Raw genomic sequence first — 27,832 nt, 5'->3', positions numbered from 1 at the left:
TGATCCTGTGGGATTTGCAGGATGGATCTGCCCAAATCCATGCCTGTTACATGCCAGCCTGGGTGGAAGCCATGAACTCGGATGACTGAAACGAGCTGGCCGCAGCTTTGCCGTCTCTTTTTGGCTCCTCGCTCCATCGCAGGAGGAGCCGGCATCCACTTCACGGCTCCAAATCCAAGCAAAGCCGAGCTGCCAGCAGAAAGCATTGCAAAACCAGGCACGGAACGGAGGGGAGGGAGAGGAGGAGGGGGGGGAACAGCAAACCCAGCACCTTTCACGCTTCTAGAAGGAACAAGAGCAACAAAAGGCATTCAGAGGGGGGAAAAAATAGCATGGGGAGAATAAAAGCCTGGCGAGATTTAAATCTGGAATGAACCTGGGAGAAAGAACAGCCCATAATGGAGGGGGAATGAGTCCCGGGTCCTTGTTAGGGATCCAAAGGGGTGCCCGGTATCCCTTAATGCATCCCCAGCCCTGGTTGCTGCATCCGCCTGTGCTTGCACACGCGTGTGTGTGCACATGGGGGTGCAAGGCGGTGTGGATGCGATGGGGGGGTGCGGGCAGGATGCTGGAGGGGGGGGTGGGGGGGTGATGCTGCGCACACCCAGAGCAGCGATTTGATAAAAATATCGCGATTATTAGTTAAAAAGAGCTGGAAAGGGGGAAAAAAACACGGAGGGAGAGAAAAGGGGGAGGGGAAGGGAGGGGGATGGGAGGGAGGGGGCACCTCGTCACGGGAGAGATTTCCTTATTGGGACTCCCTAGCCTACATCCTGAGTCCATATATGGGCATTTACGTCACGGCAGCCTCACTGGGGACTCCAGAAATGGCTGCGGCGGAAGGTCGGAGCAGCCCCGCTGCAGCTATAAAGGGAGCGGAGGGGAGGCAGAGCCGGGCGCCGCTCGGGCTGCCGCTGCTGCCTGCCCCTGCCCGCCCCTGCCTGCCCCGGCCCGGCCCCCGGGACCTGACACCCCCCCTCCATCACCCCGGGGCACAGCATCGCCGCCGGCACCCGGCACCGGCATCCCCCCATTGCCCCAGGCATCCCGGAGCATCCCTCAGGCGGCCCCTGGCATCTACCCCGAGCACCCCCCGGCTCGGTCCGGGTACCCCAAGCACCCCCGTGCTCGCCCCGAGCATCCCCCTCCTTCCCTTGAGCATCCTCCTGCTACCCCCGAGCATCCCTCTATTCCCCATTAGCATCCTCCTGCTCCCTCCGAGCTCGCTCCAGCCCGGCCCCCCCCGCTCCGGCCGTGCTTCCAAAGGAGATGCTCAACGTTATGGATTTTTCCTGCCCGGATCCTCTTTACTCCAAATACGAGGAAAGCTGCGAGCTGAAACCCGGCGACCTGCAGAGCTTGGGGCAGGCTGAGCAGCAACTCCTGGCAGAAGGCGATTTCCTCGGAGGTAAGGACCGGGGGGGACCGGGCAGGGATGAGGGACCCTGCTGGGAGTGGGAGCTGCAGCCAGGAACCGGGAATCTTCCCCTCTTTACCCCTCAGCCTGCCCCTAGTCCCCGGCTGGGGGTTCAACAACCCCCCGCTATTCATGGGGGTGTCCTGCAGGGGAAGGGGGGTGAAGCTCAGGTCTCTCCATGCGTCCCTGGGGACCCGTCTAGGATGGGGACCTCGCAGTGACGCAACATCAGCATCCTGCTGCTCCCCTGTATCCTGCCCCCCCCCCCCCTCAGCCCCGCATCCCTCCATCCCTGTAACCATGGTCCCTCTGTGTCCCCAGGTGAGGTGCTGGGCACCCCGATGAGCGGCGGGGCGGTGGATTACTCCCTGCTGGGCAGCCAGCCCTCCCCTTCGCTCAGCTACACCGGCAGCTTCTTCATCAAGGCGGTACCGGAGCATCCCCAGGACCAGGAATCCCTCTTCAACCTGATGTCAGGGATCCTGGGCATCTCCCCCTTCGCCTCCTCCGAGGACCACCAAAGGCATCTGGATGCTCTTTATCCGTGTCCCGATGTGGCTCAGAGCCAGCTGGACCTTTATCCCAACTGCCAGCCCGAAATGAATGGATCCACCCAAACCCCATTCCCGGAGCAGGGCTACGGCAGCTTCCCTGCTCCAGAGGCTGCTCAACCCCTCCAGGCACAGCCCACCTTGGGAAACACCTCCCAGTGCTTCTTCCAACCCAAGCTCCTGGATAACAAGCAGGACATCAAGCTGACCTCTGGTTCCCCACCCCTGGACAAGTTTAAAGCCTCCTGCACCCAGTGGGAGCCCATCACCCAGCATCAGGCCTACTTGCCCTCTGGCTACCATTCTCCCGAAGCATTCCCAGCCGGAGAGAGCAACCAGGGGCTGTTCCATCCACTGGGCTCCAAGATGGAGAGTGTCTTGTCTGTGAGCTGCCAGTCGGAGCTTGGAAGCCTGGCAGAGGATGCTCCCTGCTTCGGGACCCATCTGGGCTTCGGCTGCGAGCCAGAGAACTTCCCGGCTGACACCAAGATCCACAACCTCCCTCCTCCATTGATCCCAGAATTCGACGCTTCCTTAACCCAGCCTGAAGTCCTGCCAGCGCTGATGAGCTCAGCCGAGCTCCTCCATCCTCATCCCTCACCCTCTGTCCCCGCCACGGACTTTTTGGGCCACGCCACCTCTTCCTCCATCCCTTCCCTTCTTCCCACCAACCCTCCCACCTTGGCCGAGCCCAAGAAGAAGACTCGCCGGACCAAGTGCTCTTCCAAATGCTTCTGCCCAAAACCCCATGAGAAAGCATTCGCCTGCCCTGTGGAGAACTGCATCCGGAGCTTCGCCCGCTCGGATGAGCTCAACAGGCACCTCCGCATCCACACGGGCCACAAACCCTTCCAGTGCCGCATCTGCCTGAGGAACTTCAGCCGCAGCGACCACCTCACCACCCATATCCGCACCCACACGGGCGAGAAGCCCTTCTCCTGCGATACCTGCGGGCGCCGCTTCGCCAGGAGCGACGAGAAGAAGCGCCACAGCAAGGTCCACCTCAAGCAGAAAGCCCGGACCGAGGAGAAGCTCAAAGGTTTGGGCTTCTTCTCGGTGGGGCTCTCCTTCGGGACGCTGTGAAACCCCGACCTAAGCACTGGGAGATGGCGTTTCCCGACGTTCCCCCGAGCATCTCGTGGGAGAGCCGGGCTGGGAATATCCTCCTGGGGTGGCCCTGGAGAAGAGGATGACGGTGGATCAGGCCCGTGTTGGGATGGAGAAGGGCACACGGGAGTTAGATGTGGTGCCACGGCGCTGGACCGAGGTGGGATGTGGCAGCTCCGGTTGCCCCGGAGCCATCTCCAAACTGCAGGGACTGAGTCATTTTTATAGCTCCTATTCCAAGGAGGGGAAATGAATACCCATGGACGGAAAGAAATCACCTCCCAGATGGGTTTTATACCCCCGAACCCATGGACAATGTGTGTTTGTAGCGACCTGACTGTGATTCCCCCTGCCAGCACTTTACAGGATGCTCCTGATGGGTTATTTACCACCCAGCACAGTCGGGGGCTGCGGCAGCACCGGCCCTTTCTCCCAAAGGAGAGAGATGCCACCAGGCTCCAGCAGCCGGTGCCTGATGGTCCCTTTGGAAAGGTGATGTCATTATTATTATTATTATTATTGTTATTATTATTATTATTATCCTGTTTGTAAGAAGGAAGAAGCCTCTATCAAGATGAGAAAATCCTGTCTATTTTTCTAATTAAAGATTTGAGCTGATCCAAGATCTCGCTGCGTTGTTCCTGCCTTTATATCCCGTTTAGCAGCCGATGCCCGTGGGATTTCCATTGGTTTTGGCCTCTCACATGGGGAAAAAGGTGGTTAAATAGTTAGCAGGGAGAGAAGAATCAATCAGAGCAGTGGGGAGGGGGGGTGGTGACCCTCCTCCCGAGCATCCCAAATCCCCATGGTGGGTAGCTTATCCCAGGAGAAGGGTCTTGTCCCAGCATAGAGCAGGGAAGGGATCCCCGCTCCCGGCTCATGAGTTCCCTACAGAAAACAGGGACATAGCTCTGGGTTTATTCCAATAGGGACGAGTCCTGGAGGGATCTGCCCTACTTGGATCCAGAGCCGTGGGGTTCGCTATGGGGACCCTAAAGCCCAGCTCAGAGCCCTCCCCCTGGTCCCTCCATGTGTCCTTGGCAGGCTTCTCCTGCAGGAAGCAGGGTGGGACACAGCCCCTGCTCCCCATCTTCAATCTGGCGCATTCCCAAGGGCTGGAGGGGATCCAGGCACCATCAGGATGGACATTTGCTCCCTCCCTTTTGGCAGTTTAAACAGCCAAGAGATGCTTTTCCCTTCTCCTGGGAACATCCAGTGGCACAGGAGATGGCACAGCTTGGAAGGTGCAGGGAATAGAGGCAGGGAAACTGAGGCAGGGAAAGGGCATGGCTGCAAATCTGCTCTCTCCAACAGGTTTTGTCCTCTTGAGAGGGGGGATCTGTCCCCCAACCTTGTTATGGAGGAAAGGGCGGTCTCTCTGCCTTGTTTCCTTGTGTCCCCCAGCCCTTTGCCAACATGTGAACTGGAGCATCCCAGGGTTAAATCCCATCTATACCCTTATCCCAGCAAAATCCAGTGCCATGCACTGAGCTTAATGTGGGCTGGGGGGACCCATGGAGCTGGGGTGGGAAGCTGGGCAGTGGACAGGGGGTACTCAAGGGCTTCCAGCAGGGATGGGATGGAATGGAATGGAATGGAATGGAATGGAATGGAATGGAATGGAATGAAATGGAATGGAATGGGGGAAGGGGCTAGAAGGAAACTTGGTTGAGGGGTAAATCCTAACTGTCCCTTCAGACTTGTCCCTAAGAGCTCACACCTCTGATGGCACCCAAGTGTGCTCATGCCCCACCAGTCCCAAGCACTGCAGGCCCCAGCAGCTGAACCACCCCATGTGTGTGGGACATGATCCTGAGCAAGGACCATTCCATGGGATGTAGATGATTCCAGGCACCAGAAAATAACCTTTTTTTGGTGGGGACACCCCAGATATCATTCATAGGGACCTCAGCACCCAGGTTTCCTTTGGGAAGAGGCGGGTTTTTGGGCACCTTTCCATGGGACATGAGCTCATGTCAGTACACAGCCCTGCTTCCCCTCATTGCTGGCCATGCATCATGCATGAGGCCTTTATTAATACCCCTCTGGAAGTGCATCTATTATTGATGCTGAGCCTGAGAGCTCTGAGAGGCACCCGGGCTCCAGCCCTCGCCCTCTGCTCCCACCACAGCAGCAGCTCCTGGGGTGGGATGGGGCTGAGGGGAGGATCAGGGACACCCCGAACCCCAGGGGGACTCGGGATGGGGATAAACCACTTGAGCCCAGGCCAGCAGCATCCTGAGCCCAACTGTCTTCCTCATGTCCACATTGGAGCGAAGAAAACACATCAGTGTTGGGTGCCTTTCGCACTGGGGACCAAGCTGAGGTGCTTGGGACTGGATCAGGATCAGGCCAAGGATTAAACCAAGGATCAAGGTGCTTGAGGACTCAATCAGGAACAAGCCAGGGACCAAGCCAGGGTGCTCAGGGACTGGATCAGGATCAAGGCAGGGACTAAGCCAGGGTATGCAGAGGCTGGATCAGGATGAAGCCCAGATGCTCAAGGGACTGGACGAGGACCAAGCAAGGTTTCCTGGGGACCAAGGCAGGGACCAAGCAGAGGTACTCTGGGACTCAGTCAGGACCAAGGCGGGGATTAAGCCAGGTAAATCAGGAACCAGATAAGGACAAAGACAGGGACCCAGTCCGGATGCTCAGGGACTGAATCAGGACCAAGCTGGAGACCAATCCAGGGTGCTTGGGACTGTGTCAGGATGAAGCCAGGACGCCCAAGGGCCAGAACAGGACCAAGGTAGGGATTAAGCCATGGTGTTCTGGGACTGGGTCAGGATGAAGCCAGGGACCAAGCCAGGATGGTTGGGGATTAGATCAGGATGAAGCCAAGGTTCTTGGGGACTGGATCAGGACCAAAACAGGGACCAAGCCAGGGTGCCTGAGGACCAGTGGGGGACCAAGCCAGGGACCAAGCCAAGGTATCTGGGGACTCAGTCAGGATTAAGCCAGAGCAATTAGGGACTAGATCAGGACCAAACCAGGGACCAAATCCGGATGCTCGGGAACCGGATCAGGACCAAGCCAAGATCCTTGCAGCTGTGGGTCCAGCCTAGGATGGGGAAGGAGCGATGTGGGTTCCCAGGTTCAGCCTCACACCCCACATCCAGGGGGATGCTCCAGGATGATCCCAGCCGGGCACTGCCGTGGGCAAGGGCTCCATTGGTGGGGACAAGGGGGGGACTGGGGGATAATAAGGGGGTTCTGGGGGGGGACAAGGGGTTCTGGGGGGCCGGGGAGATGCGGGCTGAGGCTGCCGCATGGCAGCAAGGCCGGCGGAGCGCCCGCGGTGTTCGTGGGGAGACAGGCAGAGGGAGCTGTGAAGGAGGAAAAGCGACAGAGAGAAACAGCCCGGGCTGAGGCTGCAAAGGAGAAGGAGGAGGAGGAGGCTGCGAGCGCTCGCCCTCCCTCCCCCCTTCCCTCCCTCCCTCCCTCCCTCCTCGCCCCTTCGCCATGCAGAGCCCCCCCTGAGCCCCACAGCCCCGGGGACCCGCTGTCCCCAGGGTGCCCAGCATCCCTCATCCTCCCCCCGGGGTCTTCAGCGTCTGCTCCCTTCCTCCTCCTCCTCCTCCTCCTCCTCTTCTTCCTCCTGCAGCCACCACCCTCCCTCCTTCCCCAGGGCCTGGCTGGCATGGAGGTGCTGGCCGCGGGGAGCCGGATGCTTCCAGCCATTCCTGCCTCCCTCCCGGGCTGCATCCCTCCCGAACGACATCCCTCTTTCCCGACAAAGCCCTGAGCCTCCTCCTTTGTGCGGGTGTTGGGGTGTGCGTGGTCCAGCCCCCATCCCGTATCCCCCCGGCTCGCTCGGTGCTGGAAGCAGGAGAGATGCTGCCATCAGAGGAGCCAAGCGCGGGAGCTCGGCGCCCAGCACCAGGTATGGGGAGAAGCAGGATGCTACATAGGGAGGTGGTGGCGTGTCCCCAGGCTGCTCCTTGCAGTGGACCCCAGGGGAGCAGGGGGGATGCGCTGGGGACAAAGCCACTGCCATGGGGTGAGGAGGGACCCGCTGCTCCTTGCTGCAGGTGCTGGGGGGATGGATGCATCCCGGTTTTCCATGCGAGCCTCCCTGCACCTCTCCCGTCGTGGTGCCCCCACCCCGCAGCAGCCTCAGCCGGGGAAGGATGGGGACCAGCGGGAACAGGGAGCATCCGCCACCCGGCATCATCCACCAACCCGGCATTATCCTCCACCACCACCACCCCTCTTTTCCATGCCCCCATTCCCTCTTCCAGCCGGCAGGAATGGTGGTGCCTGCTGCTGATATTTTTGGGGGGTTGGAGGCAGGAAAATTGCTAAACAATGCGTGGAGAGGATCCATGATGAAGCGCAGGTAGCGGCGCCAGAGCAGCCCGGGAATGCTGCAACCTCCCGGCAACCGGGAGCGTTTTCCCGGCTCCGGATGCCTGTGGGATTTGATAGTGTGGCTGCTGTAGTAATGACTCTGCTAATAATTCCCTTAAATCCTGGTCGTGGCTGGGGGTGGGAGAGGTTTGTGATGGGGACAGAACCTGCCTAACACAGGGATGAGGTGATGTGTGCATTCGGACCTGCCTGGGCTGGATCCTGCCTTGGGTTATGGCTGGGAAACACAGGCTGAGGCTGAGCAGGAGATGCCGGCGGGGATCCAGGCCTGAGCTATGGGTGGCAGGATGCTGTGGCCCCATCCCTATGGTGGAAAAGCGCTTTCTCATCCCATCGGCAGCAGCTGAAGTTGCTGGTGGTGCTTTGTGTGTGCCGGCTGCTCAGGGTTAAGGTGTGAGGGTGTTTTGTAACCCCAAAACACAGCCAGGCACTGCCAGCATTCCTCCCAGCACATCCTCGCTTTATTTTTTCCGTGGATTTCTTGCCTTTACTGGTTTTTCCCTTTAAAAAAGGTTTCCCAACCCCTCATGGCCTGGTTGTGCTCATTGAGAAGGTGCTGAGCCATGGGGGGATGTTGCCCTGGGGATGAGCAGGGATGCAGGGTTTGGGGTGGTTTAGTGCTCACCAAGGATGGGGGTTATGGGGTGCGGGGGGCTTGGAGGGGTTTTGGGGTGGTGGGAAGAGCCTTTTGTGGGATATTGCAAAGGGATGGAAGGGATACATCCACCCATGGGTGCTGCCTGTACTTTGGGGTGAAGGCATTGCAGCGATGCACCCCAATGTGTGCTTGTGCCCCCCAGGCTGGAGGAGACCATAGGGACATCCCAGCCTCCCATAAGGGTGGGGGAGTTTTCCCTCCCCAATGTCATGGATGATTTGGGGAGGGGGGGATAAATCAGGTCCCCATGGGGACCCCCACTTGACTGGGAGGCCATTGTGCCCTCAGCATCACAGTGTGGGGGTCCCATGGCCTTGGAGGGGGTCACTGGTGAGATGTGGCTCTTGGGGATGAATCCTGATGTGAGGCTTCATGAGCTGATCTAGTAGCAGTGGGTCACCCTTCACCTGGAGAAGGTGGCTCCCAGCAACCCAGCCCCAGTGTTGGACACACGGATGCTCCTGGAGACCCCTGATACTGCAGGGGCTCATTGTGGGGTGGTTGGGCAAGGAAGAACATGGTCACCCCTCTCAGGGTGGATGGAGAGGGATTTCCCATGGGTTGTCCACCTTCCTGGTGGCTGCACTCCTCCTAAATGGTTGTGAACCTTCCCAGTGGTTGCTCACCTTCCCAAAGGGTAGTGGACTTTCCCAATGGTCATAGATCTTGCCAACCGTTATGGATATGGATCCTGCCAATGATTATGGAGCTTCCCAATGGTTACACACCTTACACACTTTTCCAAGGGCTGTGAAGCTTCCCAAAGGTTGTGAATCTTCCCATAGGTTGTGGATCTTCCCATACGTTGTGGATCTTCCTATAGGTTGTGGAGCTTCCCAGGGGTTGTGAAGCTTCCAAAGGGCTGTGGAGATTCCTAAAGGTTGTGGAGCTTCCCAAAGGTTGTGAATCTTCCCAAGGGTTGTGGATCTTCCCATAGTTTGTGGGTCTTCCCAAGGGTTGTGAAGCTTCCCAAATGTTGTGAATATTCCCAGGGGTTGTGCCTGAGTATGAGGAACACAGGAGGATGGGATGGAGGCAGAAAGAGCACCAATAAGAAGACCTAGGAAGGTCTTTTGGGCACCCACCGTCCCTCTATCACTAACCCCCATCTCTTCCAGCGCCTGCCACCGCCCGATGCTGACATACCCCAGAACCTCCGGACCCCACTTCCACCTCAGGCCTCCCACCCCACCATGCCCCAGCAGATCCACAGCCCCACCACGGGGGGCTCTTCCCCCCACCCCGTGTGTCCCGGGTCCATCCATCCCTTGCCATGAGCGGGGTTCCCGGTGCCGGGGTGCGTAGCTGAGGGATGGCCTCGCTGGACCTGCCCTACCGGTGCCCGCGGTGTGGAGAGCACAAGCGGTTCCGCAGCCTCTCCTCGCTGCGGGCGCACCTGGAGTACAACCACACCTACGAGACCCTCTACGTCCTCTCCAAGACCAACAGCATCTGCGATGCCGCCGTCTTCCCCTTGGCCGCCGATGGGGCTCTGCTGACGCCGGCCGCACGCAGGGACTACTTTGAGAGCACCTCCTTCCAAGGCAAGGACCAGCGCTTCTCCTGCGACCTGGTCCCTGCCGAGGAGCTGGAGCCGGCCCCGTCCTCCTCCCCATCGCCACGTTATGTCCATGAGATTGAGATCCCGCTGACCGAGATCTTCACCCGGAGCAAAGCCGTGGCGCCGGCCCCGACGCCGCCGGCTGCTATGGACAGTGCCTATGAAGAAGGCTTGGCCCGCCTGAAGATCCGCGCCTTTGAGAAGCTGGAGGTGGACAAGCGGCTGGAGAAGCTGACGGAGGAGGTAGAGCAGAAGATCGCTTCCCAAGTGGGACGGCTCCAGGTGGAGCTGGACCGCAAGAGCTCGGAGCTGGAGAAGGCCAAGCAGGAGAGCCTGAGGCTCAGCCGGGAGAAGCAGGAGCTGGAGGACCGGGCGTCTGAACTGTCCCGTCAAGTGGATGTCAGTGTGGAGATGTTGGCCTCCCTCAAGCAGGACCTGGTGCAGAAGGAGCAGGAGCTCACCCGCAAGCAACAGTGAGTCCTTTGTCCCATCTCCTGGCTGTAGGGTGGGGGGAAATCGGTCAGTCCCTGGTGGTGAACCCTGAGAAGCCCATCAGCAAACCCTCAGACCTAGTGCTAGGGCACTACGGGCAATGCCCATCGGCATCATCTCTCATCAGGTTTTGCATCTTCTCCCATGCAATGTCCACATAGACCTGAGGCTTTCCATAGCTTGGTCACATCATGCCAGACCTTGTCCCAGAGCCACTGGCTCCCCCAGGACACGGCCAGGCACATGGGGATGTACATGGCCATCCTGCTGTCCTGCCAAGGAACACGGTGGTGGCCACGTTGCTGCAGCCCATCTCTAGTACAACAGGGGGTCCTCCCAAAACCCTCGGTCATCCCCTCCAACTCCATAGCTGAATTGTCCAGCCCTATACAAGCTGAGGAATCCCATTGACCTGTCCCATGGTCATAAACAAGAGAGGGGCCAATTTGGACAAGCCTGACGCAGGGGTTTCACCCAGAAGGAGGGTGGGATTGATCAAGTAGTATGACCTCCATTAGCTGCTAGGACCATGGCACTACCATCCTCATTTTCATCCCATGTTCCCTACTCAACACCCCCTTCCCACCCAGTGCTGCTCCTGAGTTTCCCTCTGGTCAAACGTTGGGTCATTTTGCCCATTGTGGATGCTCAAGCAAACTAGACCTTGTTCCTCAGGGGGTTCTTAGCAAAGCTGGAGCCCACCATAAGGTCAATGAGGAGAGAAGTGGGTGATAGTCATGGTCTTGTCTTGATCCCCACCATTGCCAGCATGTTTGATAGTGATTTTGACTCCAAAATAAGGTTGACAGGACTCGCTGGTGGTGGGGATGGTGTTGGGGTGAGGAGTGGGGTGATGTTGGGGTTGGATAAGGGCAATACCTCTTGGTTTGGATGCATGTGAAGGCAATGGGGAGGTTTGGGGGCTGCCATCACCCCATGGGTGTTGTCCAGGGGCATCTTGGGAGTGCCTGGTGGCTGAATGAGGGTCACCAGAGCGGTCAAGTGTGGAGCACAGCCTGGAGACCTGTAAGACAGGGTGGGAAAAGGGTGACCGTAGAACTAGAGAATGGTTGGGGTTGGAAGGGACCATAAGATCATCCAGTTCCAAGCCCTGGAACCTGGACACTGTTACCACCCGAGAACCTGTTTTTCATGCCCAAAACTACCTTCTGGACCTCCTTTTTCTTAGAGAAACCCCTTGTCTGTCCTCATCTGTCCCCAGTCTCCTCCAGCCAGAGCGACAGACCCAGTTGCCAGGCTGCAGAGAGAGCACAGGGAGACCTGATGAAAATAGATTCTTTTTCCTAGAAGTGGGAAAATCATTTCCGTCAGCAAAACCAGCTTCACCCTTCCCACGAACAAAACATTGCCCAGGACATTCCCAGCCCTCCCAGCTCCAGAACACCTCAAGCCCATTGTCCCCATGGGAGGCTTTTTGCTCCCGGGCTCTGTTTGCTTTGCCAGGAGTGTTTTTCCACCCAGTCCATGGGAATGCGAGAGATGTGGGTGATAACCATCAGCATCACCTTACACGCTGTGCCAGCATCCCATTTGCCTTCCAAATCTCCTGGGGCCCCTCACTGGGAGCCTTCCCAAACCATTCCTGAGGAGCTCCTGGGCTCATGCTGCAAATGGCAGGTCGGGGGCAATTAATTAGTGATTAAATGGCAATTAATAACCAGCAAAGGGAATTATGTCACTAAGGGCTGCCCCCTGTTTCCTTCATGGTCTGGTGCAGATTGGTGCAGCTGGGTGTGCATGGTCGGGTGTTCATGGTCGGGTGTTCATGGTCAGGTGTGCGTGGTTGGGTGTGCATGTTCGGGTGTGCATGGTTGGGTGTGCATGGTCGGGTGTTCGTGGTCGGGTGTTCGTGGTTGGGTGTGCATGGTTGGGTGTGCATGGTCGGGTGTGCATGGTTGGGTGTGCATGGTCAGATGTGCACAATACAGATGTGAGGAGCTGTGTTTGTGCATCTGCAGGGGTTCAAAGATACCAAGATAAGGTGTGAGAGGGGTTGTGCACGTGTGTGTGTGTGCACCACTGGCTCTGTGGGTGTTTTTTGGGTGTGTATGCAACCGACTGTACATGTGTCTGGCTGTGCACGTGCGTCGGGGTGTACATCTGCATTTGTGTTTCCATGGTGCTTGTGCATGTAGGCTGGCTCTGTGCGTGCATGTGGTGCACTTGTGGGTGTGCACGATGGCTGTGTGCGTGTGTGCACACAGGGTGGGATGGGGCCACCGCAGGTCAGTGAGCTGCTGCCACAGGGTCCACCCCAGAGCTGGAGGCAGTTTGGGGGTGATATCTCAGCCCCTCAGCAGGGTGAATCCTGCCCATGTGCAGGCTCCAAGCTCCTGAGCAGCTGCTAATGAATGTGTTAGTGAGGGAGCTGGGGGCCTGCAACCAATGGGCTTAATGTGGTGTGGGGCTGAGCGGGGTTTAAGGAATTCAGGCTGACCTTATGGTCTTTCCTTTAAGTCTGTCCCAAATGGAGGTCATCATCCTCTATCATCCCACCACACCGTCATAGAATCCCAGACTGGTTTGGGTTGGAAGGGACCTTGAAGCTCCTCCAGTTCCAACCCCTGCCACGGGCAGGGACACCTTCCACTAGAGCAGGTTGCTCCAAGCCCCTGTGTCCAACCTGGCCTTGAACACTGCCAGGGATGGGGCAGCCACAGCTTCTCTGGGCACCCTGTGCCAGCGCCTCAGCACCCTCACAGGGAAGAGCTTCTGCCCAAGAGCTCATCTCAATCTCCCCTCTGGCAGGTTAAAGCCATTTCCCTTTTTCCTATCACCATCCTTCTCCCTCTGCTCCATCACACTCAGGGGCCTGATTCCAGTCCTTGGAGCAATATTCACCCCAGCAAAGATGCTGAGGATGTCATCCACCCCCAAAACAAGGTGGCAACATCCCTCCTGCATGCTTGGAGCATCTCTTGGTCTGCACAACCCATGTCCAGGATCCATCTGGGCTGACACAGACTTAGATCAGGCTGATGATGGAATGGTCCAGATGAGCACACAAGACATCCCAGCTCTCAGACAGGGATGGAGGTGCTTAACAGGGATGTATGGGGTGGGACCGGGGTGTCACCCACTGCTCCCTCCACACAGGGAGGTGCTGCAGATCGACCAGTTCCTGAAGGAGACAGCCGCCCGCGAAGCCAACGCCAAGGTGCGGCTGCAGCACTTCATCGAGGAGCTGCTGGACCGCGCGGACCGCGCCGAGAAGCAGCTCCAGATCATCAGCAGCAGCTGCGGCACCACCCCGAACGGCAGCCTGGGGCGCTGCGGCACGCCGGGCACCAAGGCCTCCGGCCGGCCGGTACCTCCGCGGGCACAGGCACGGGCACCCCCCGCGGCGGGCCTGCGCCGTGCGGCTTCTCCGCTGGCTCTAAAGGGTTGGGCGGGGAGGTGTGGGGGTGCCCGTGTCGTTACCATGGGGAAATGGATGATCCTGGGTAGGGGGATCCCAAAGGGAGGTTGTTTCTTGGTGGGTCTGTGTTTGTGTGGTGCGTGTGGGCAAGGTGCTGGGGTGATGCTGGAGATCACAGAATCCCAGGCTGGTTTGGGTTGGAAGGGACCTTAAAGCTCACCCTGTTCCAACCCCCTGCCACGGGCAGGGACACCTTCCACTAGAGCAGGTTGCTCCAAGCCCCTGTGTCCAACCTGGCCTTGAATATTGCCAGGGATGGGGCAGCCACAGCTTCTCTGGGCACCCTGTGCCAGCGTCTCAGCACCCTCATAGGGAAGAGCTTCTGCCTTATCTCTAACCTGAACTTCCCCTGTTTCAGTTTGAACCCATCACCCCTTGTCCTATCACTCCAGTCCCTGATGAAGAGTCCTTCCCCAGCATCCTTGTAGCCCCCTTCAGACAACTGGAAGCTGCTCTGAGGTCTCCAGCAACTTCTCTTCTCCAGGCTGAACAGCCCCAATGTTCTCAGCCTGGCTCCATACGGGAGGTGCTCCAGCCCCTGATCATCCTCGTGGCCCTCCTCCAATACGCTCCTTTGAACCCCACTTGGGTATAGCCTCACCCCAAACCGCACCAGGCACAGGGTGGGTTATCAAGGTTGTCTCCCTTGGCTGTACCACTATGGGTTTCACCACATTGCCTCCTCTTGTCCTTCTCCCCACAGAGAGACCGGCACCCAGGGCCTGGGGTGGCCGTGCATGGTCCTTATGGTGTGTCCAACCAGCGCTCCTCCTCCAGCACCGGGTGAGTGCCACATGTATTGTTCCTGATTGGAATTCTAATGGGATGCTCAGGTTTTGGTGGGTGAGGGGTTCACAGGAAGGGGATGTAGACCCCGGCAAGCACTGAGGTTGAGCATCCCTGTCCTCCAGAGCCTCAAGCCGGGCGAAAGCCGTATCACAGAGCTCAGGCTGCTACGACAGCGACAGCGCAGAGCCGTGTCCCACGGATGACACCACCGATGGACACCCCTACCCGAGCCGGGACGGCGGCCGGGGCTCGGGGCTGCGCCGACAGGCCATCCAGAACTGGCACCGCCGGCCCTACCGCAACAGCACCGAGGGCGAGGAGGGCGACGTGTCCGACGTGGGCTCCCGCACCACCGAGTCCGAGGCCGAAGGATGGGAGCCAGAGGCGCCCGGATCCGCCGCATCCCGACCCACCGGCAGCTGCCGGCTCACGGGTGAGGCCGCACCGGGGTCTACTGGTGGGGTGGGAAGATGGGAAGGTTGGAAGGTGAGGGATGCAGATGGATACTCAGAGCATCCCTTCCCCATCATCCTCCAACAGTGGCCACTGATGGATGTCCCGCAGCCAGGACCGAGGGGGCCGGGGGCAAGGTGGTTCGGCTGGAGAGGGGCAGCCCAGGGCACTCCAGTGAGGTGATCAGCCCCGAGATCCTCAAGATGCGGGCGGCTCTCTTCTGCATCTTCACCTACCTGGACACCAAGACCCTGCTGCGGGCAGCCGAGGTGTGCAAGGACTGGAAGTTCGTGGCCCGGCACCCGGCCGTGTGGACACGGGTGCTGCTGGAGAACGCCAGGGTGTCCTCCAAGGTACCAGGGATGGGGATGGCATTGCCTGAGAGAGACCTTTCCTATAGAATCATAGAGTGGTTTGGGTTGGAAAGGACCTTAAGATCATCCAGTTCCATCTAGAATGGTGAAGCTGAGCAAGCATCTCGCTGGTGGTGATTGTCATGGTGTTATGGTCATGGGAACACACAGCTGTGTGCTTGCACCAGCAGCTGGATGTGTTGCGTGTTCACATGTGCATGTGCTCACATGTACACGTTTTCATGTGCTGTTATGTGATTTTCTTGCACACGGCCTTGCACGACCTCATATGTGCATTTTCACATATGTATGGCATGTGTGTGTATGCAGAAACACCTATATGTGTGTGTATGTACCAGGGATGGGTGGTGTGGGACATGCTGAGGGCATCCCTCTCGGTGACAGCCACCCCTGTCCCCCCAGTTCCTGGCCATGCTGTCCCAGTGGTGCACCCAGATGCATTCCCTCACCCTCCAAAACCTCAAGCCACGCCAGCGAGGGAAGAAGGAGAGCAAGGAGGACTACATGAAGAGCACACGGTGAGTCCTGGGCACCCTCCTCCCACTGCCGGAGCCACTGGTCCTCAGGGATGACGATGCTCTACGAGTCCCAGCATCCCGTTTCTACTGATGGACACTCAGAGACCGGCTCCTGCTGTGGGTTTTGGGTGTCCTGGAGACACAGAGACATGTCAGCCTCGTGGGGTGGCCCTGCGGTGGCCATGGGGAGTGTGAGCATGGGTGTCCATGCCTGATCCTGCCTCTATTCCCATCAGGGGCTGCCTGGAGGCCGGGCTGGAGTCCCTGCTGAAGGCGACGGGCAGCAACCTGCTCATCCTCCGCATCTCGCACTGCCCCAACGTGCTGACGGACCGGTCGCTCTGGCTGGCGAGCTGCTACTGCCGGGCCCTGCAGGCGGTCACCTACCGGTAAGGGTGGCACCAGCACCTCCCATTGCCCACTGGATCCTGTGGTTCCTTGGCCGGGAACATCCATGGGATAGAGTCATAGAATCCCGGACTGGTTTGGGTTGGAAGGGACCTCAAAGCTCATCCACTTCCAACCCGCTGCCACGGGCAGGGACACCTTCCACTAGAGCAGGTTGCTCCAAGCCCCTGTGTCCAACCTGGCCTTGAACACTGCCAGGGATGGGGCAGCCACAGCTTCTCTGGGCACCCTGTGCCAGCGCCTCAGCACCCTCACAGGCAAGAGCTTCTGCCTTAGATCCAACCTGAACTTCCCCTCTTTCAGTTTGAACCCATCACTCCTTGTCCTACCACTACAGTTCCTGATGAAGAGTCCCTCTCCAGCATCCTTGTAGCCCCCTTCAGACACTAGAAGCTGCTCTGAGGTCTCCACGCAGCTTCTCTTCTCCAAGCTGAACAGCCCCAACTTTCTCAGCCTGTCTCCATACAGGAGGTGCTCCAGCCCCTGATCATTCTCGTGGCCTTCTCTGGGCTTGCTCCAACAGCTCCATGTCCTTCTTATGTTGAGGACACCAGCACTGCACACAGTGCTGCAAGTGGGGTCTCACCAGAGCAGAGTAGAGGGGCAGGATCACCTCCTTCGACCTGCTGGATGTGCTGGGACCCCTCTGCTGCCCAACCCCATTCCCTGTCAGAACACAGCCCATCAGGCCAGATGCAAAGGACCCACCTTTCCATGTCCCCAGAGCAAGCTGTCCTTCCAACTCTCATCCTCTTCTGGCATGTTCCTATGCAGGTGTTTCCCTTCCAGCTCCATTCCCACCATCCTGATACCATTCCCACCTCATCTGGAGTCATCAACGGGGTCTTGGTGTGGGGACACTGCTTTATGTTAGAGAAGGGTGAAGAAGAGGTGCATCAACACTGGGGCCCAGTGAGGTCCCACCTGACCGTTACTCCTTGATGAAGGCTTCTAATGGGGAGAAGACACCTTGGGGTCCCTCTGTCCTCGGATCAGCTCTGCCACAGGATTGCTAAGACCCAACTTGGAGACCTTGCCCAAGATCAAAGACACTAAGATCATTATATAGGTGCTGAAGGAGGTCACAGGTCCTGCTCCTTGGTCTTGGCCACCTTCTGAAGAGGCTCTGCCTGTGTGGAGACAGGATTTACCTTTCCTATACACTCAATGAGGATGATCCTTACTCCACTGCACCCTGCAGATGACCACTTGGTATCCATTTGACCTGCAGCCGATGGGTACCCTCATCCAGCCAAGGATGGAGAGTCCTTCAGACACGGCTCTGATGGGGGGATCCCACATCATGATGCAGCTCAGTGCTGCTGGGTTTGACCCAAAGACTCCTCCATGGACCCTTCCAAGGGCATTGGAGCAGGCTCAAGCTCTCCTGGCACGTCGCGAACTTGTGACTGACTCATGCTCTGATTAACCCACCGCACTCACAAGGGGCTCTTGTCAAGCTTCTTCAGTGGAGACACGTGAAACACTCCAGATAACACCCATCGCCTATTTTTAGGCTTGCCTGAAGTTCTGAAGTAGGTCATTTGGAGTTGGGAAGCGTGGCCTTGGTCTTCAGGAGGCAGCCTGGTGTGCTGAAACAGCGTTTGGGCTGGCACCATCAGGATGGTGCTCTCTGACATCTCTCCTCCATTGACTCGGTGCTGGGAGACAACAGTGGAAGTGCCTCTGAGGCGGTGGCACCAATGCTGGGTGAGCAGGCAGCGTGCCTAAACCTGCACCTCCACCTCCACGGAGCCAGCAACACCCATGAGGTCTGCTTGATACCTCCAAAACACGAAGGAGGAGCCCACAGCAAACTTCTGCAGCAACATCTGGCCAACAGCAACCTGAAGAAGTGATGGCACAACCACAGAGCTGGAACAAGGCCATGGAGTTACCACCCATCAGCTGAAACGTCCTTACCACGTCCTGGCACCTTCCCCATCCAGGCTGGGTGGGTGGAGACTGAATCCAACCCAATGGGACCTGCAGGGATGTTGTATTTGCTTTGCAAGGGTACATGGCCTGGCTGGCTCAGTTCAATCACTTGACACCTTTGCATCTGGAAGACTTTGACCTTCACCTTCAACTTCACCTTTAACCATCAACCTCACCTGCAACCAACAACTTCACCTTCAACCAGCAACTTCACCTTCAGCCTTACCTCATCTTCAACCTAATCTTCAGCCTCATATCAACCTCACCTTCAACCAACAATCTCAACTTCAACCATCAACTTCACCTTCAACCATCAACCTTACCTTCAGCCTTTACCTTCAGCCTTACTTCATCTTCAACCCCACTTTCAACCTCACCTTCTTCCATTACACTTCCCATTCCATGTCCATAGGCACAATTCCAGACAGAAATGCCTCCAGCCTTCCCGCATGGATTGGTGTTGGGGTTGTCTGATCATGGGCTATAAGTAACAACCAGATTTGTACCTCCAGGTGTAGAGAGATACAGCATCCTAGAGGTTGCAGACACAGCCCCCAGGGCAGCAACACTGTCAGTGGGGGCCACCACATGTCCTCTGTGTCGTTCCAGGAGCTCTACGGACCCTGTGGGTCACGAAGTCATCTGGGCCCTTGGAGCAGGTTGCAGGGACATCATCTCCCTCCAGGTCGCACCTCTGCATCCATGGTAAGAGTCATGTTAGGAGGAGGCCAGGCTGGAAAGATCCAGATTTGCCTGGGGGGAAGGTCCTGGAGGCCAGATTTGGGGACCAGGATCTCGGCTCCATCCCTCCCTGTTCAGGCTGGGAGCTGTGGGGTATAGAGACATCCCTGCTGAGCCAGGAATGCTTCCAGGGTGGCTGCTAACACCACAGATCAAAGGGGAGCCGTGCCTGGTAGGTGACACTGAGCATCAAGGGCTTATCTGAGCTCCTCACTGCTCGTGTAACAGCAGCCCTGAAGGGCCTGGATGGCTTTAAACATCGAGTCACTGCTTAGGGAGATGGCTGCAGTTGTTCTTGCTTTGGAAAAGCATTTTTGGGGGGTGAAGATGATGGTGGATCTCCACCCCACAATGTCTGGGTGCTCAGGGGTTCATGGCTCACAGAGCAGGTCACCTCCATGCCATGGGGCTGCCTCCTGAGATCCCCCCTTCTTGTCTTGGGATGTTTATTGCAATGTCATGTCCCCTCCCAGCCCAGATCGAGGTGTGCAGAGCGGGGTGTTTCCTCACAGGAGAATCATAGAATCCCAGAGTGGTTTGTGTTGGAAGGGACCTTAAAGCTCCTCCAGTTCCAACCCCTGCCCCGGGCAGGGACACCTTCCACTAGAGCAGGTTGCTCCAAGCCCCTGTGTCCAACCTGGCCTTGAACACTGCCAGGGATGGGGCAGCCACAGCTTCTCTGGGCACCCTGTGCCAGCGCCTCAGCACCCTCACAGGGAAGAGCTTCTGCCTCAGAGCTCATCTCCATCTTCTCCCCGTTCCCAGCCAGCAGCCGACGCGATTCAGCAACCGCTGCCTCCAGATGATCGGCCGGTGCTGGCCCCACCTGCGGGCGCTGGGCGTTGGAGGAGCAGGATGCGGCGTCCAGGGACTGGCCTCCTTAGGTAGGCAGCTCTGCTCGGGGGGGACAAGGGAGCATGGGTGCACCCTGCTCCTCCTTGATGCCACCCATCCCTCCTATCACCCCTTTCCCATCAGTGTCCTCATCCCTTTCCTGACGGAATCATAGAATCAAAGAGGTTGGAAAAGACCTTTAAGATCATTGAGTCCAACCATTCCCCAGCACTGCCAAGGCCACCACTAACCCATGGCACTGAGGGGTTTTGAACACTTAGGAGGGTTCTCTGTGCTTCCAGCCCGAAACTGCATGCGGCTTCAGGTCCTGGAGCTGGACCACGTGGCGGAGATCAACCAGGAGGTTGCAGCAGAGGTGTGTCGAGAGGGGCTGAAGGGGCTGGAGATGCTGGTGCTGACCTCCACGCCGGTCACCCCCAAAGCCCTGCTGCACTTCAACAGTGAGTAGCAACACCAAGGAGGGAGACAAAGCATTGTCCATTAGCCCAAAGGCCAGCAGGTATCCACATCCATGAACCAGACCCTGCCTTCCAGCTCCACTCACAGCATGGAAGGTGATGGAGCTCCATGGTGGAAGGTTTCTAAGAGGGTATCCAATAGATCCCTGCCAAGGATGGGTTGAGAAGAGCTGATCTTGCTTTGGGCCATAGGGAGGATGGAGACCCCAGTGTCTCCGTTGAGTATAATCAAGGACTCAATGTCTGTGGCACACCTGAGGTTCACCCTCATCTGAGGTTGAAGTCATGCCATTTACTGAAGCTGTTTGACAGGAGCTCCTGGGGGAAAGAGGTCTGACACTGTTTGAGGTGCTGTTCCTGGTGGTCATGCACATGTGACTGGTTGGACTTGCTGGGAACCCATCCTCTGGGTGGAAGAGTAAGAGTTTCTCAAGGGACATTTGGGATAGGACAATCAGGGACCATCTAATAGACCCCCATCCTCCCTACAGGGGTCTTGGTCACTAAAAATGGGTCTCCTCCATCTGCAGGGCCAAAAGCATAAGGTCTTGAGGAGCACCGGGTGGGTTTTTGGGTCCATGGTGGCTGTGGGGAGGGTGGCTGACCCCAGGTATGGAGACACCAGGCAGTATCTCTACCATAGGTGTATGTCGGAACCTGAAGTCCATCGTCGTGCAGGTGGGCATCGTGGACTACTTCAAGGAGCCCCATAGCCCTGAAGCCAAGAAGATGTTTGAAGAAATGGTGAACAAACTCCAGGTAAAGGAGGCCAGTCCCAGGTAACCCCCATGTCACCAGCCCCAGGTCCCCTTGGAGTCTGGGGACAAACTTGTCCACTGCTATAGTCATAGAATCACTGAGTCACAGAGGGGTTTGGGTTGGAAGGGACCTTAAGGACCATCCAGGTCTGACCCTCTGACATAGGTCTGAGAGAGCTGGGCTGAGAGAGCTGGGCTGGGGCAGCCTGGAGAAGAGAAGGCTCCTGAAGGGGACACCTTAGAGCAGCTCCAGTGCCTGAAGGGGCTCCAGGAAACCTGGAGAGGGGCTTTGGACAAGGGCCTGAAGAGACAGGACAAGGGGAATGGCTTTAACCTGCCAGAGGAGAGATTGAGATGAGCTCTTGGGCAGAAGCTCTTCCCTGTGAGGGTGCTGAGGCGCTGGCACAGGGTGCCCAGAGAAGCTGTGGCTGCCCCATCCCTGGCAGTGTTCAAGGCCAGGTTGGACACAGGGGCTTGGAGCAACCTGCTCTAGTGGAAGGTGTCCCTGCCCGTGGCAGGGGGTTGGAGCTGGAGGAGCTTTAAGCTCCCTTCCAACCCAAACCATGATTCAATGATTCCATGTTCTCCCCCCCCATCCCCACTCTCTGCTCCTCTTCCAGGCCCTGAGGAAGAGACCTGGCTTCTCCAAGATCTTACACATCAAGGTGGAAGGAGGCTGTTAAGTCCTTCAGGGAACCACAAAGCACATTCCCAGAGGCTCTGTGAAACCAAACCCACCGTCGCTGCTCATCCGTTGCTGGACCTGGAGCACGGAGACACCGGCTCATGCACAAAGAAACCCTGAACCCTTGCAGGCCTCAGTGATGGGCAACCAGAGCCTGTCCCCAAGGCCAGCTCATGGGCGAGAAGGTGCTACTTAAGGACATTTTTGGCTGCCCAAAGAGGCAGGGCTTGTTCCTGGGAGGGAAGATGACTTCAAACCTCCCCTTGCGGCTGCTCATTGCCAAGGATCCTTGTTTGGGGAATGTCTTTCTCTTCAATCTCTGTTTCTGGGGGGGTTTTGGTTGGTTGATGGTGTGGGAGCTGAGGATGGATCTGCCAAGACCCCACCATTGTCAGCATCACGGCTGGACCATCCTTCTCCTCTCTGTGGGATGATGGAGGTAGGGTGGGAAGGGGCTGCTCCTCCAGAGGAAACGGTGCCCGGCATTCCTGCAGGATTCCCACTCGTTTCCATTCCATCTGTGTAACGGGGGGACACCCAAACCTGGGGTAACACTGCTCAGAAGCCAGCAGCCACCACAGCACAAGCCCAGGTGGCAGAGCAGCATCTCGGGGCTGTAGGAGCCAGAGGACACCAGGGAGATGATGGTCGCTCTTCCAGAGGGCTCCAGCCTCACCTCCTGCCCACCCAAACCCTCCTGCCAAGGCAATAAAACCATCTCCAAAGTCCTCATCCACCAGGAAACACGGGTCATGCTTCTGTCCCCATCAACATCCACCAGAGCTCCGAGTCCCACTGGAGCACGTTGTCCCATGTGGAGGTTGGGACTGGAATGGGACACACACATTTGCCATCTCATCGCCTTCCTGAGCAGCCTGAAGGAGAACCCCTGGCCAAACTGTCCTGACATCCAAAGCTACCGGTGAAAGCACCAACCCAACTGCCCTGTAGATCCTTTACCTACGACCACAGCTGGTTTCTACTCCTTCTTTGTTTCTCCTGGCTCTTTTCCGCCTGTGAGGACATTGTCACCCCCAAAATACCCTCTTACTCCAAAGGAAACGGCTTTGGGAAGGCATCCAGCAGGGTCAGGCATCTCCATACTCCACCCTGAAGGTGCCAGGAGGTGTCCATGCCATGGGGACACCCATCACAGCACTGCCAGCAGCAGGGACACACCATGGCCCTGCCACCCCAAGCCCCAACCAGGCGCACTTGGACCCAACGTGCTGAGCTGAGAGAGGCCAACAGAGAAAAGCAGATTTGGGGGTTGTCCTCTTCTTTGGACCATCATTGAAGCTTTTGGTGCCTGTTGGTCAGTGCAGATGTGAGGAGACAGCCCTTCGCAAGGCATCTTCTTGGAGGTGATGGGCTGCCATGGAGCATCCCCCGGGAGGATGAAGGCTGTGGACCCATCCTGGTACCACCTTCCTCATCTACAGCATGAGAGCTGCAGACCTCAGCATGTGACAGCCCATGGGGGGACCCTGACAGAAACCAAAATGGATTCCAAATGAAGCTGGTGGTGGGCTGGAGGTCTCCAACCCCTCAGGTTGAGACCATTCTCGCTTCAGGAGACCATTTCATCCAGCCATCGTCCCGTCTATGCTGTCTCCTCTGAAACAGGGTAAGGTTCTTTGGCCATAACCCCCTATTTGAAGCCTCCCCCATTCCCCCCCTGACTGCAGCTTTCCAGGAGAAGGCTGTTCCCTGTAGGGACAAAATGTGGGAGCCCCAAAAAAAAGCCTGTGAGGAACCACCATGTCCCACCATATGGGACACCAATGGGCAGCACTGGCCGAGCTCCTCAAGGTGCCCACCACCACTTTACCTCCACCCCAGGAGGCTGGAACATGCATAATCCAGGGGCAAGAAGAGCAAGAGATGCCCCAACCAGCAAAAAAGAACCATCCAGCAAAGCTACGACCATCTGGGGACCATCCATCCCTCATTCCACCAGCGTGGTCCCAAGTGGACAATGTTCCCATTGGAAACAGCGCAGAGACTTGTGAAATTCCCTTAAAAAAATAGGCAAAACCACAAAGTATTTATTTCTATACAGAAAAGAAGGAAAAGCAAAGAGTTTAAAGGCAAATTCTATCCTCAAGCATGTTTATACCCTCTATGCTTAAAGACTATCGTGTTGGAGAGTCATGGTTGAAGACCGAAGGTGGTTGCTCCAGGTTTGCGGTGTTCCCAGCTCCTCACCCGGCTCCTCCAGGCCATGGGAAGGGGAGGATGTGGATGATGGAAAGCAGGGGGAGATGTTGAGGACTCTTGGAGAAACCTTCTGTGCTCACCAGTGAGGCTGGTGCCACTGGTGGCCATGGCTGGTGGTGGTTGGAGCGTTGGGTGCATGTGGGATGTCCCTGTCCCATCGCTGCCATGAGGGTTTTGTGAGGTGCAGCAGGACAACCTCGCCCAAAATTGGTGCTTTGGGGTGACCAGACCAAACCATCCACCTCTCCTTGGGGTGGTATTCCCAAAAAATCCAACTTCTGGCTTAGCAAAGCCACGTTTTTACCAAAATCTGTGACGACACAAGATCTTGAGGAGGCTCAAGGCTTAGAAGATGGAAAGTTGGGGTTTCTGCCCCATTTTGCACCTTTTGCATTGTTTAGCACCTGGGTCGGGGCAATCCCAGGCAGAGCGACAGGTTGGGTGGAGAAGGGATTGAGAGCAGTCTGAGGAGAAGGACTTGGGGGTGTTGGGTGATGAGAAACTGAACATGAGCCGCCACGTGTGCAGTTCTGGTGTCCTCAACGTAAGAACATGGAGTGCAGGAGCGAGGCCAGAGGAGGCCCCGGAGCTGCTGCGAGGGCTGGAGCAGCTCTGCTCTGGAGCCAGGCTGAGAGAGCTGGGCTGGGGCAGCCTGGAGAAGAGAAGGCTCCTGAAGGGGACACCTTAGAGCAGCTCCAGTGCCTAAAGGGGCTCCAGGAAACCTGGAGAGGGGCTTTGGACAAGGGCCTGTAGGGACAGGCCAAGGGGAATGGCTTTAACCTGCCAGAGGGGAGATTGAGATGAGCTCTGAGGCAGAAGCTCTTCCCTGTGCGGGTGCTGAGGCGCTGGCACAGGGTGCCCAGAGGAGCTGTGGCTGCCCCATCCCTGGCAGTGTTCAAGGCCAGGTTGGACACAGGGGCTTGGAGCAACCTGCTCTAGTGGAAGGTGTCCCTGTCCGTGGCAGGGGTTGGAGCTGGAGGAGCTTTAAGGTCCCTTCAATCCAAACCATTTCATGATTCAATGGATGGATTCTATGGATTCTAACCATTCTGGGCTTGGATGGGTCCCTTCCTCCTCCTCAGCTGGGATGAAGGGGGCTGGCACAGTGGCACAGGCTTGGTGGTAACCAGAGCCCTGCACCTCTCCTGGTAGCTCCTCATTAGGCACGTTGTTAATGGCAACGAGTTCGTTAATGGCTCCGTGTTTCCTGCACTGAAATGTCAGATTGATCCTTTCCCTGCTGCTTTCCCTCCTCCATCCCTACGGGATGCTCCGGCAACTCTGCCCACGGATTCCCCACATCCATCGTGGGGTTTCAACCCTATTCCCTCTGGATACAATGGAGAAATTACCAAATCCCCTGGGAATGCCTTGAAATCACAGGTGCTGGGAGGGAAGGGACTGCAGCAGCATGAGCTCAACCCTATACTAGACCCTAGAGAAGCCCCTGAGTGCCTCTGCAATGACAATCCCCAGCAAAAGCCAGCGCAAGGCCATCCAACATGGGCTGAGCATCAGTGGTGAGAAGCTTTAGGTCGGGGTCATGGTGATGGCCACATCTGGAGGAGCTTGGATGGATGGTGCTGCTGGTGTCTGCCAGCCCCGATTCCCACAGGAACAGGCTTTGGGGAGTTTTATTCCTTTTCCAGTGAGTTTATCCCAAATTTCCCCAGTTGGGGCATAACCCTTCACTTAAATTTAGGTGCTGGTCAGGGATCTCAAGACCACCACCAGCAAAGCCAGCTTGGAGGTCAAATTTATCCCAAATCCACGTTTTCTCACTGGGGTGATCCCCCAGGAGCTGAGGATGCTCCAGGGACCAGTTGCCTTCATCTCTTTATGGGACCAGGGGTGGAAGGTCTTGAGGTAAAGGGGCATTTCCACGCTGGCTCTGCCCAAGGAGGTTTTAAACCTCTTTATCAAGCAAAGATGGCAGGAAAAACATCCCATGTCTTGCCATGTGGGATGGTCCCAGCTGCCATCCAAGGAACAGCCATGGACAGTGGGTTTGGATCCTCCAAAATGTGGTTAAATCAGCCCAAAACCCCCCCGAGAGGTGTTGCTAAAGGCTCTTGAAGTGGTTGATGGATGTTTCCTGGTGGCTCTTAGAGGAGCTTCCACCTCAGGAGCTGGTTCCTCATGGAAGCTGTGGCTGCCCCATCCCTGGCAGTGTTCAAGGCCAGGTTGGACACAGGGGCTTGGAGCAACCTGCTCTAGTGGAAGGTGTCCCTGCCCATGGCAGGGGTTGGAGCTGGAGGAGCTTTAAGGTCCCTTCCAACCCAAACCATGGTTCCATGATTTGGGGTTGAAAACCTGCAGGTTGGGATGGAATAAAAGCATTTGGGAGGAGTAAAAGGATTTGGGAATCGGTGCCAAATCACAAAATGCTTTAAAATACTAAAATCCAAGAGAAAACTATCGTGGAATGGGGAGATTTTAGCAAATGGAGATGGTTTGTTGCAACCAAAGCATCACGAATGGTGCTGATGCACAACATTCCCCACCATGGGAGGCAAAATAAGCCCTGGGGTGGGTGGAACGATCCCTCCTGCCCAAGGAGAAGCTGTTGCACACCCTCCCTGGGATGATAGAGGAGGGAAAACTGCCCAACAGCAGGAAAACTGGGATTGTCTGATCCAGCCTCAGGATCGAGCCCCGTGGAGGGGTGGGATGAGGCAGTTGGGGCCGGGGCCAAGCGGGTGCAATGGTGTTGGGATGGCTTTTGGCTTCTCTTGCTTAGAGATAATCAGAGGATGGAGAGAAATATATATATATAAAAAATATATATATATGAAATCCAGGAATCACAATCAAATCCCTAAAGCACCTCACGGCAGCGGCTGCTCCGGTGGTTTTCCAGCATTCCCAAAGGCAGCAGTTGCCTCCTGAGTTGGTATTTTTTTAACTCTATCCAAATCGAGGTCTATTTTCAGTCTTTTTTGCAGCCATGTGCCAGTGTCTGGAGAACCAAACGTCGCTTTTCCCCATCCCCTGCTCCTGCTAGACAGGGTCCTGGCTGCTAAATCCACTGGGAAGAGCGGTGGGGACAAGGGGATGTGGGGACAAGGGACAAGGTGGTGGTGGTGGTGGCAGGAGACCGTGTCTTTAGCACTTTGGTTGGTACTATCACCTGTAGATGCACTTTGATGTTGTTGCTTTGACATTTGCCGAGTGTAAACCATGTGTATTTAAAGAATTCCAGGAAAATCCCAGAATTAACCCTCTTCCCAAGGTGTGTAAAGAGCTATTTTATGATTCGGTGTTGAATAAAGAACTCTGGAGATTGAGGTGGAGGTTTCGCTCTGCTCCAGCACCAAACCAGTGGGACCAGTTTGGTGACGGGGGGGCTTTATTGGGCAGCGTGGGGCCCTGGAAGCAATTGGCAGTGGAAGATGCTGTCGGAGAGCCTGGAGGCAGCAGTGGGCAAAGGGAGGGAAGGGAATGAGAGGGATTCAACTCCCATCCCCATGGCCTTCAGTAAGGGAAGAGGCTGATCTTGGACCACTGCAGAGGGAATAGGTGAGTTTGAACACTTTTGGGCCAGTTCTCTGCTAAAACCCCCCCAAACATGTATTTCTGAACAGTCCTAAATGAGAAACAAGGAAAAGAAGGTTGGGTTTGGGTGGAGGACAGCCCAGGTGGCTGAAGGATTCCTGCTTCCCAGGTTATTCACCATCCAGAGGGACGTGGACAGGCTGGAGAGGTGGGACTGTGCAAACCTCATGGAGTTCAACAAGGCCAAGGGCAAGGGTGGGAGCAATCCAGCACAGACACAGGCTGGGGGAGATGGGATGGAGCAACCCTGAGAAGGATTTGGGGTGTTGGGTGAGGTCACATTAAGGGACATGGCCAATGCCTCCAATGTCTGTCTCATGGCAGAGCTTGAACAGAGCAGGAGTAAGATGTTGTGGTGGAACAGGCCATGAACTTCCCTAATTAAATGAGATCTCAAAGGGTGGATATCAGACAGATACCACATTTCTTCCACTGTCCTCCAGTTTCACCCTACCAGACCCAAGTCTCTCCCTATTCCCAA

The 27,832-nt window shown here is 56.9% G+C and overlaps 2 protein-coding genes across 3 annotated transcripts; both read left to right on the top strand.

The window, feature by feature from the left end:
* The first annotated feature begins 888 nt into the window (after nucleotides 1-888).
* EGR4 (early growth response 4) lies at nucleotides 889-3,696 on the top strand. Its single transcript, XM_030492224.1, has 2 exons — nucleotides 889-1,408; nucleotides 1,739-3,696. The coding sequence occupies exons 1-2, from the start codon at nucleotides 1,270-1,272 to the stop codon at nucleotides 3,049-3,051; spliced, it is 1,452 nt and encodes a 483-aa protein (XP_030348084.1). The 5' UTR covers nucleotides 889-1,269; the 3' UTR covers nucleotides 3,052-3,696.
* Nucleotides 3,697-6,521: 2,825 nt separating this feature from the next.
* Nucleotides 6,522-27,083, top strand: FBXO41 (F-box protein 41). 2 transcript variants are annotated; one of them, XM_030491933.1, is made up of 13 exons: nucleotides 6,522-6,961; nucleotides 9,226-10,141; nucleotides 13,278-13,488; nucleotides 14,303-14,382; nucleotides 14,511-14,821; nucleotides 14,929-15,194; nucleotides 15,618-15,733; nucleotides 15,970-16,122; nucleotides 18,689-18,784; nucleotides 19,586-19,704; nucleotides 19,957-20,115; nucleotides 20,777-20,892; nucleotides 21,512-27,083. In XM_030491933.1, exons 2-13 carry the CDS (start codon nucleotides 9,420-9,422, stop codon nucleotides 21,572-21,574), a joined length of 2,412 nt encoding a protein of 803 aa, XP_030347793.1. In that variant the 5' UTR covers nucleotides 6,522-6,961; nucleotides 9,226-9,419; the 3' UTR covers nucleotides 21,575-27,083. The 2 variants fall into 2 exon arrangements, with proteins under 2 accessions (XP_030347793.1, XP_030347792.1); XM_030491932.1 differs by having other exon boundaries at nucleotides 13,278-13,506.
* The last annotated feature ends 749 nt before the right edge of the window (nucleotides 27,084-27,832 follow it).

This window comes from Strigops habroptila, chromosome 7, assembly GCF_004027225.2.
Source record: "Strigops habroptila isolate Jane chromosome 7, bStrHab1.2.pri, whole genome shotgun sequence".
Lineage (NCBI taxonomy): Eukaryota > Metazoa > Chordata > Aves > Psittaciformes > Psittacidae > Strigops > Strigops habroptila.
The sequence above is the reverse complement of the archived record's forward strand: the minus strand, read 5'-3'. Positions and strand labels throughout refer to the sequence as shown.